General features: G+C 47.8%; 1 protein-coding gene across 1 annotated transcript; it reads left to right on the top strand.

The window, feature by feature from the left end:
* The first annotated feature begins 8,337 nt into the window (after positions 1-8,337).
* Positions 8,338-9,288, top strand: LOC148523967 (olfactory receptor 52K2-like). The gene has a single exon (XM_088472458.1). It carries the CDS (start codon positions 8,338-8,340, stop codon positions 9,286-9,288), a length of 951 nt encoding a protein of 316 aa, XP_088328584.1.
* Positions 9,289-9,909: the final 621 nt, after the last annotated feature.

The following is a 9,909-nucleotide window of genomic DNA, read 5'->3' as shown; positions in this document are numbered from 1 at the left end:
CTCCCCCTAGAACAGAATAACCCCCAGCCCTCCCCCTCAAACAGATTATCTCCCTCTAGAACAGAATACCCCCCCTCACCCCTGACAGATCATTTCCCCCAAGTACGAATCAGCCCTTCCAGACAGAAATCAATCTCCCCCTAACAACCAGTGCAAGCTGCCAGAGTGGCTGCAGCAGGTGCCGCTGACAGTGCTGGCCTGCAAAGTTCAATCACAGTCACTCAGTGACTCTTGTCCTGTCTACCAACCAGCCCCGACTGCCTCCAACCCTGTCCCTCCCCTGTCTACAGTCCAGCTAGCAGGGGGCAGCTGGCAGCCTGGGAAGTGTAGTGCAGATGGAGAGTGGGCATTATTAACAATGTCCCCCCCCCCCGGAATTAAGAAGATGTGACCTTACCCTTGATGTCGGTCCCGGACGCTGACCCGCTCTGCCTCCAAGGTACGTGACGTCACCATCCTGCAGTTGTGGCGCTCATGGCTCTGTGTCACCTGGGAGGGATTTGGAGCCTCTTCTCTTCCATTCCCGTGATACCAGCCGCGGACTGCTCTATTAGCTGTGACAGGCAGCTAGCGGGCTGAAAGCTGTAACCGGGGAATGGGAATGTGCTAAAGGGGCGGGGCCACAGGTAACAAGCAGCCCCACACACCAATCGGCCCACCGGGAATCTTCCCGCTGTAGGTAACGGCCAATCCGCCCCTGATGTACAGTATGTATGTATATGTATGAGTATGTGTAAGCACAGTATATATGTGTGTTCACATTTGTGTGTGTATGTGTGTGTTTATATATTAGGAAATTTATACCATAAGCTCCAATAGGGCAGGTACTAATATTAATGACAAATATTACCTGTACAGCACTGATTAAATTGTTGGTGCAATATAAATGAACAATAAAATTAGAATTGTAATTAATAATAAATGTGATTGAATAACTATTTTTTTTTACCAAATAATTACTGTATATGAAACATAAAACTCTTAGGGCCTGATTCAGACCTGTTCACTAAGCTGCAAATGCACGCTATGGGCGATTACCACATGTTTGAACATGCATATGCGTCAAAGTACGCATTCGCGAACCAGACACTGAGTCCGGGAATCGTGCGCTCGTAGTACACAGATTGAGTGACAGCGATGTTTGTGGGTGGTAACAGAGGAAGGTGCTTGTGAGCGGAGGAGTGATGCTGCGAACACAGGCATATCTGGGCGTCAAAACTGAGTTTTATGGGTATGCATAATTAGCCAAAACGCATCATTGTACACGTCATTTGGTTGTATTTTAGCCTGCAGTGTTCGCAGTGTTCGCAGCAGAGTAGGGTCTACCTCAAGGGCTGTGTGCAGTGCCGATGGCCCTCGATGTATCCGATTAATCACACATTTCCTGGAGATGACATGTACTAAGAAAGATAGGTGGACATCTTTATACTGGTGTGCGTTCTCTCTGCGTCGCTCTCATAGGCATAGAGGGCATCCTTACACCAGACAGTGCGATAGCGGCATTTGAATACCCAGCCCCTCTTAGCTGCGTGAGAGTGCAGCTTAGCGTCCAGGTCTGAATGAGCTCCTTAATTCAGTTCATTCTTATACCTCTTAATGCTTATACTGTACTTATTTTAATGAAGACATTTATTAATATAATGAATAATTTTATATGTATTAGTACTTGGTCACAGTAAGAAAAAAACATGTGGTCAGTTTTAGATATTCACTCAATGAAATAATCAAATTTAAAACCCTTATTCTAAAATAGCTGCTCCCTAACTGACCATCCTGCTGCTGCAGCCCTGTACCTGACCATCATGCTGCTGCAGCTCTGTAACTGACCATCCTGATGCAGCTCTTTAATTGACCATCCTGCTGCAGCTCTGTAACTGACCATCCTGCTGCTGCAGCTCTATAACTGACCATCCTGTTGCTGCAGCTCTCCTGACTGACCAATCTGCTGCTGCAGCTCTGTAACTGACCATCCTGCTGCTGCAGCTCTGTAAATGACCATTCTGCTACAGCTCTATAACTGAACATCCTACTGATTCAGTTCTATAACTTACCATCCAGTTGCTGCAGCTCTGTAACTAACCATTCTATTGCTGCATCTTTATAACTGACCATCCTTCTGCTGCAGCTCTATAACAGACTTTCCGGCTGCTGCAGCTCTGTAACAGACTGTCCTGCTGCTGCAGCTCTGTAACTGACCATCCTGTTGCTGCTCTGTAATTGACCATGCTGTTGCTGCAGCTGTATAACTAACCATCCTGTTGCTGCAGCTCTGTAACTGGCCATCCTGTTGCTGCAGCTCTGTGACTGACCACCCTGCTGCTGCAGCTCTCCTAACTGACCATTCTGCTGCTGCAGCTCTGTAACTGACCATCCTGCTGTAGCTCTATAACTGACCACCCTGCTGCAGCTATTTAATTGACCATCCTGCTGTAGCTCTATAACTGATCATCCTGCTGCAGCTATTTAATTGACCATTCTGCTGCAGCTCTATAACTGATCATCCTGCTGATACAGTTCTATAACTCACCATCCAGTTGCTGCAGCTCTGTAATTAACCAATCTGCTGCTGCAGCTCTGTAACTGACCATCCTGCTGCTGCAGCTCTGTAACTAACCTTCCTGCTGCTGACTTTCTATAACTGACCATCCTTCTGCTGCAGCTCTATAACAGAATTTCCTGCTGCTGCAGCTCTGTAACAGACTGTCCTGAAGCTGCAGCTCTGTATCTGACTATCTTGCTGCTGTAGCTCTGTAAAAGACCATCCTGCTGCTGCTCTGTAATTGACCATGCTGTTGCTGCAGCTGTATAACTGACCATCCTGTTGCTGCAGCTCTGTAACTGGCCATCCTGCTGCTGCAGCTCTGTAACTGACCATCCTGATGCAGCTCTTTAATTGACCATCCTGCTGCAGCTCTGTAACTGACCATCCTGCTGCTGCAGCTCTGTAACTGACCATCCTGCTGCTGCAGCTCTGTAATTGACCAATCAGCTGCTGCAGCCCTGTAAGTGACCATCCTTCTGCTGCAGCTCTATTACTGACCATTCTTTTGCTGCAGCTCTGTAACTGACCATCCTGCTGCTGCAGCTCTGTAACTAACCATCCTGCTGCAGCATCTCTATAACTGACCATCCCTTTGCTGTAGCTCTGTAACTCACCATGCTTCTGCTGCAGCTCTATAACAGACTTTCCTGCTGCTGCAGCTCTGTAACAGACTGTCCTGCTGCAGCTCTGTTACTGACCTTCCTGCTGCTGCAGCTCTGTAACTGACATCCTACTGCTTCTCTGTAATTAACCATGCTGTTGCTGCAGCTCTATAACTGACAATCCTGTTGCTGCAGCTCTGTAACTGACCATCCTGCTGCTGCAGCTCTATAACATCCCATCCTGCTGCTGCAGCTCTGTAATTGACTACCCTGCTGCAGCTCTTTAATTGACCATTCTGCTGCAGCTCTACACCTGAACATCCTGCTGATTCAGGGCCTGATGGTAGGCCAGTGTGCATGCACATGACAGAGATGGCTCCGTCGTGTGCATGCGCGAGACCCGGATAGCGATGGGCAATCCGTCGCTCCGGGTCTCGTACCAAAGGGGGCATGCTGTCGATGTTAAGTGACAGCACGCCCCCTTTGGAGGGTGGGCCTGGGGCGTGGCTGCCCAGTCGGAGGCGTTCCCATGGGAACGCCTACTATCTGGGGCCAGCCCCACTGACATCATAAATGATGTCATTGGGAGAGCTTTCGGCTCTGTTAGAGCCGACAGCTCTCTGGGGCTTGTGGCAATGAGACCCTACCACAAGGGTCTTGACGCAAGACCGATGGTCGCGATGGTCTTGACCATCGCGACCATCATCATGGCCGCTCGCTATAGCTGTGGGTGCTGTAACTGACCATCCTGCAGCTGCAGCTCTGTAACTGACCATCCTGCTGTTGCAGCTCTGTAATTGACCATCCTGCTGCTGCAGCTTTAATTCTGACAATCGTGCGGCTGCAGATCTGTAATTGACCATCCTGCAACTGCAGCTCTGTAACTGACCATCCTGCTGATGCTGCAGATTTGTAACAGACCATCCTGCTTTTGCAGCTATTCTGACCATCCTGCGGCTGCAGATCTGTAACTGACCATTGTGCTGCTGCAGCCCTGTAAGTGACCATCCTTCTGCTGCAGCACTGAAACTGACCATCCTGCTGCAGCTCTGTAACAGACCATCCTTCTGCAGCTCTGTAATTGACCATCCTGTTGCTGCTCTGTAACTGACCATACAGCTGCTCTGTAACTGACCATCCTCCTACTGCAGCTCTGTAACTGACCATCCTGCTGATGCTGCAGCTTTGTAACAGACCATCCTGCTTTTGCAGCTCTGTAAGTTACCATCCTGCTGCTGCAGCTCTGTAACTGACTATCCTACTGCTGCAGCTCTGTAACTGACCATACTGCTGCTGCAGTTCTGTAACTGACCATCCTGCTTCTGCAGCTCTGCATTTGACCATCCTCCTTCTGCAGCTCTGCAATTGACCATCCTGCTTCTGTGGCTCTGCATTTGACTATCTTGTTACTGCTCTGTAACTGACCATCCTGCTGCTATAGCTTTGTAAATGACCATCCTCCTGTTGCAGCTCTGTAAGATACCATCCTGTTGCTGCAGCTCTATAACTGAAAATTGTGCTGCTGCAGCTCTCTAACTGACCATTCTGTTGCTGCAGCTCTGTAACTGAACATCCTGCTGCTGCAGCTCTGTAATTGACCATCCTGCTGCTAGCATTCCAGCTAGGCTGTTTTAGCAGAGTCCTGTGCCCTGTCCTTATTCTGGAGGGCAAAAAGCACCCTGTCCTCACTGCGCAGTGCACCTCTGAGACAGCCTGCAATTGCCATCTTCAGCCATGGGTCACAATGTCCCGCAGGTGGGGAAATGTGCAGTGACCCTGTCACCGCCGGTGAATTGATGCTAGGTGCATGCGCCCGACATCTATGGTAACTGTCAGCAGTGCTTTGGGGCTACCTGGCATGTCCATAAGTGCCGGGCACGCCCCCAAGAGTGACAAAAAGGTAATGCATCTTATAGACACGTTCCCTTTTCACTGGCCACGCCCCATATTTCTGCTGTTGGACTGGGGCACCGGGAGCTAGGCTCCCAGCCCCCATCGGCTGCGCACTGTGCCCCCCAGTGCCACACACCGAGCTTTAACCAGCGCTGGGCATAGAGACGGCTAGTCCAGTCCTCCATGCCTGCAGCGCTTAGCCCTGGGGGGCTTTGGCTCCGGCCTGGACAGTTCATCCATATTGCAGTGGGACTTTCCTTGTTGGTGCACAATGTCCAAATAGACACACTGAAGTCCAAGGTTCCACCACAACAGTCTGTCAGTTTCCCTTTTGGGGAACCAGTCGCAGATATAGTGCTGAAGGGGGTCCAATGCCCAAACAATTTCCAACCGCTGTGTTCCAATTGTGGCATACCCCACTTGCCACCGTAGCAGTACCCTGCTCAAACAAGCCAAAGGGTGATCCTGCCCATATGGCCCCTCCTGGCTCCGTACTGCTCCCAGTCCGTGCAATGACGCATTAGTTCGTACCACAATGTCCTGGTCCTGAAATTGCGCCATCTGCACTGGAGCTGGTATCAGAGCCTCCTTTAATGACTGGAATGCCAACTCACAAGTGGATATCCAGTCCACCGACTTGGGAAGTCCCTCCCTGGTCAACTCTGTAAGGGGTGTCACTACAGTACTAAAGTCAGTACTGCAGCTCTTTAATTGACCATTCTGTTGCAGCTTTATAACTCACCATCCAGCTGCTGCAGCTCTGTGATTGACCAATCTGCTGCTGCAGCTCTATAACTGCCTATACTGCTGCTGCAGCTCTTTAACTGACCATTCTGCTGCAGCTTTATAACTCACCATCCAGCTGCTGCAGCACTGTGATTGACCAATCTGCTGCTGCAGCTCTATAACTGCCTATACTGCTGCTGCAGCTCTGTAACTGACCATCCTGCTTCAGCTCTTTAACTGACCATTCTGCTGCAGCTTTATAACTCACCATCCAGGTGCTGCAGCTCTGTAAATGACCATCCTGCTGCTGCAGCTCTGTAACTAACCATCCTTCTGCTGCAGCTCTATAACAGACTGTCCTGCTGCTGCTCTGTAATTGACCAATCACTTGCTGCTGCCCTGTAAGTGACCATCCTTCTGCTGCAGCTCTGTAACTGGCCATCATGTTGCTGCAGCTCTGTAACTGGCCATCCTTTTGCTGCAGCTCTGTAAATGACCATCCTTTTGTTGCAGCTCTGTAATTGACTGTCCTGCTGCAGTTATGTAACTGACCATGCTCCAGCATCTCTGTAACTGACCATCCTGCTGCAGCTCTGTAACTGACCATCCTGTTGCAGCTCTGTAACTTACCGTCCTGCTTCTGCAGCTCTGCAACTGACTATCCTATTGCTGCTCTGTAAACGACCAATCAGCTGCTGCAGATCTTTAACTGACCATCCTGCTGCTGCAGCTCTAATTCTGACCATCCTGCTACTGCAGATCTGTAATTGACCGTCCTGCTACTGCAGCTCTATAACAGACCACCCTTCTGCATCTCTGTAATTGACCACCATGCTGCTGCAGCTCTGTATCTGAGCATCCAGTTGCTGTTCTGTAACTGACCATACAGCTGCTTTGTAACTGACCATCCTGCTGCTGCAGCTCTGTAATAGACCATCCTGCTGCAGCTCTCTGACCATCCTGTTTCTGCAGCTCTTTAACTGACCATCCTACAGCTGCAGCTCTGAAACTGACCATCCTGCTGTTGCAGCTCTGTATCTGACCATCCTGTAGCTGCAGCTCTGTAACTGACCGTCGTGCTGCTGCAGCTCTGTAACTGATCATCCTGTTGCTGCAGCTCTGTAACTGACCATCCTGCTTCTGCAGCTCTTTAACTGACCATCCTGCTGCTGCAGCTCTTTAACTGACCATCCTGCTTCTGCAGCTCTTTAATTGACCATCCTATTGCTGCAGCTCTTTAACTGACCATCCTGCTGCTGCAGCTCTGTAACTAACCATCCTGCTGTTGCAGCTCTGTAACTGACCATCCTGTTGCTGCAGCTCTGTAATTAACTATCCTGCTGCTAGCATTCCCGCTAGGCTGTTTTAGCGGAATGCTGTGCCCTGACCTCCTTCTGGAGGGCAAAAAGCACCCTGTCCTCACCGTGCAGTGCACCTCTAAGACAGCCTGTGGTTGCCATCTTCAGCCACGGGTTGCAATGTCCCGCAGGTGGGGAAATGTGCAGTGACCCTGTCACCGCTGGTGAATTGATGCTAAGTGCATGCGCCCGACATCTATGGTACCTGTCAGCAGTACTTGGGGGCTGCCCGGTGTGTCCATAAGTGCCGGGCATGCCCTCAAGAGTGTCAAAAAGGTGATGCATCTTAAAGACACGTTTCCTTTTCAATGGCCATGCCCCCTTTTCAGGTGCGCAGAAGTGCCCTCTTAAGCACCGACGCCCTGCCTGTCGCCAGAGCTAGAGTGAACACTATGCTGCTGCAGCTTTATAACTTACCATCCTGCTGCTGTTCTATAAACGACCATCCTGCTGCTGCAGCTCTATAACTTACCATCCTGCTTGTGCGGATCTGTAACTGACCATGGTGCTGCTGCAGCTCTGTAATTGACCATCCTGCTGCAGCTCTGTAACTGTCCATCCTGTTGCTGTAGCTCTGTAACTGACCATCCTGCTGCTGCAGCTCTGTAATTGACCATCCTGCTGCAGCTCTGTAACTGACCATCCTGCTGCTGCAGTTCTGTAATTGACCATCCTGCTGCAGCTCTGTAACTGACCATCCTGCTGCTGCAGCTCTGTAATTGACCATCCTACTGCTGCAGCTCTGTAACTGACCATTCTGCTGCAGCTCTGTAACTGACCATCCTACTGCAGCTCTGTAACTGACCATCCTGCTGCAGCTCTGTAACTGACCATCCTGCTGCTGCAGCTCTGTAATTGATCATCTTAATGCTTCAACTCTGTAACTGTCCATCCTGTTGCTGCAGCTCTGTAACTGACCATCCTGCTGCTGCAGCTCTGTAATTGATCATCTTAATGCTGCAGCTCTGTAACTGCCTATCCTGCTTCAACTCTGTAACTGACCATCCTGTTGCTGCAGATCTGTGACTGACCATCCTGCTGCTGCAGCTCTGTAACTGATCATCCTACTGCAGCTCTGTAACTGACCATCCTAAACATGGATATAGCTATTATTGATGGCATTTACATGAATGATTTGTCAACTGCAAAATGCAAAAGATAAAATCATTAACTTTACTTTATTTATTTTTGACTTAGAAAACAACTTTACCAAGAGATGCAGAACACAACCTCCTCTGCTCCCTCTGTGCTAATCCTCGGGTTTGGGGAAATGACGGACATGAATTACCTGTACAGTGTGATCACATTGGTTGCTTTCCTGATGAGTATTCTCTCCAATGTTACTGTAATCACCACAATCCTGATTACCAAGAGCTTACATGAGCCCATGTATATTTTTATATCCGCCTTATGTGCCAATGGCCTCTATGGCAGTAGCGCCTTTTTACCCAGTCTGTTCATAAACTTAATTTACAAGACTAAAACTATTTCCTATACGGCCTGTATAATACAAGTGTTCTGTGGTCACACATATGCAGCATGTGAAATCTCCATGCTAGCGGTAATGGCGTATGACCGATATGTGTGTATTTGCAACCCTCTAAGGTACTTAAGTTCAATGACCTTAAACGCAGCATTCAAGCTGATCACAGCAGCCTGGATTTACTCTGTCACATTAATTACTATACATGTCGCGCTAACAGCCAGACTTCCTCTTTGTGATAATGTCATTCTGAAGATCTACTGTGACAACTGGTCAGTTGTGAGACTTTCCTGCATTGATACTACAGTGAACAATATCTTTGGTACTTGTGTTACGGTAACAACAATGGTGGCGATACCATTACTCATTATTTTATCTTATATTGAAATTCTGAAGGTATGTGCTAAATCCAGGGATGTCCGAGAGAAAGCCATACAGACCTGTGCTCCACAGCTGATATCTATCCTTATATTTATTACTGGCTGTGGGTTTGAGATTCTGCTCTATCGCTATGTCCCTACCAGAGTACCTTATGGACTCAGAGTGGTAATGTCTATGCAGGTCCTTGTGGTGCCACCACTTGTGAACCCTCTCCTCTATGGGATAAAAATGAAGGAAATTAAAGTGAGAATAGGGAAAAATTTCGTATTATGGGCAAACCGAAATTGCCAACACAAAAACTAGTTAGACTTTAAAAATACAAATATCTTGAGTATGTGAAACAAGAACTCAAAAGATACGTTATACGTATCTATACGTTAGGTGGTTTCGGCCCACATTACCCCATGTTGTGTAACGTTCAACAGTTTTCTTAAGTCTGTAGGGGAAATAAAGCTGCAAAGCATGTATTCAGTTTAACAATAAATAAATCTATCTCTGTATCCCAGTTAATGTTAGCACATTAGATAGCTTTACAGATACTAAGAACGAATATGTGAGGTATAGGTTTTTTTTTTTGATAATTTAAAATTTTTTGTTAATCAGAATCTTAGAGAAATATATTTGTACAATTCATTCTACTCTTGTGCCATATTTTCTTGCTTTTATATATACTGTATCAATGACAAAACATTCTTTCTTATAGCTATTATATATATTCATTACAAATGTTTTACTTTGTTAATGTTTGGGGGTACAAAGAACACAAATAGAAAACCAGCGGATCCCAGGTGGAAAATGATGGAGAACCATTGTACTAGACAGACGATGGATGGAGGAATTATGGTGTACGTGTTGAAGAGCAATAATAATGCACCTCTTTTAATGGAAACAAAGCCAAATTGTAGCTATCTACATTTCTGTGCA

This window comes from Taudactylus pleione, unplaced genomic scaffold (genome assembly GCF_031769625.1).
Source record: "Taudactylus pleione unplaced genomic scaffold, aTauple2 ptg000124l, whole genome shotgun sequence".
NCBI classification, from domain to species: domain Eukaryota; kingdom Metazoa; phylum Chordata; class Amphibia; order Anura; family Myobatrachidae; genus Taudactylus; species Taudactylus pleione.
The sequence above is the reverse complement of the archived record's forward strand: the minus strand, read 5'-3'. Positions and strand labels throughout refer to the sequence as shown.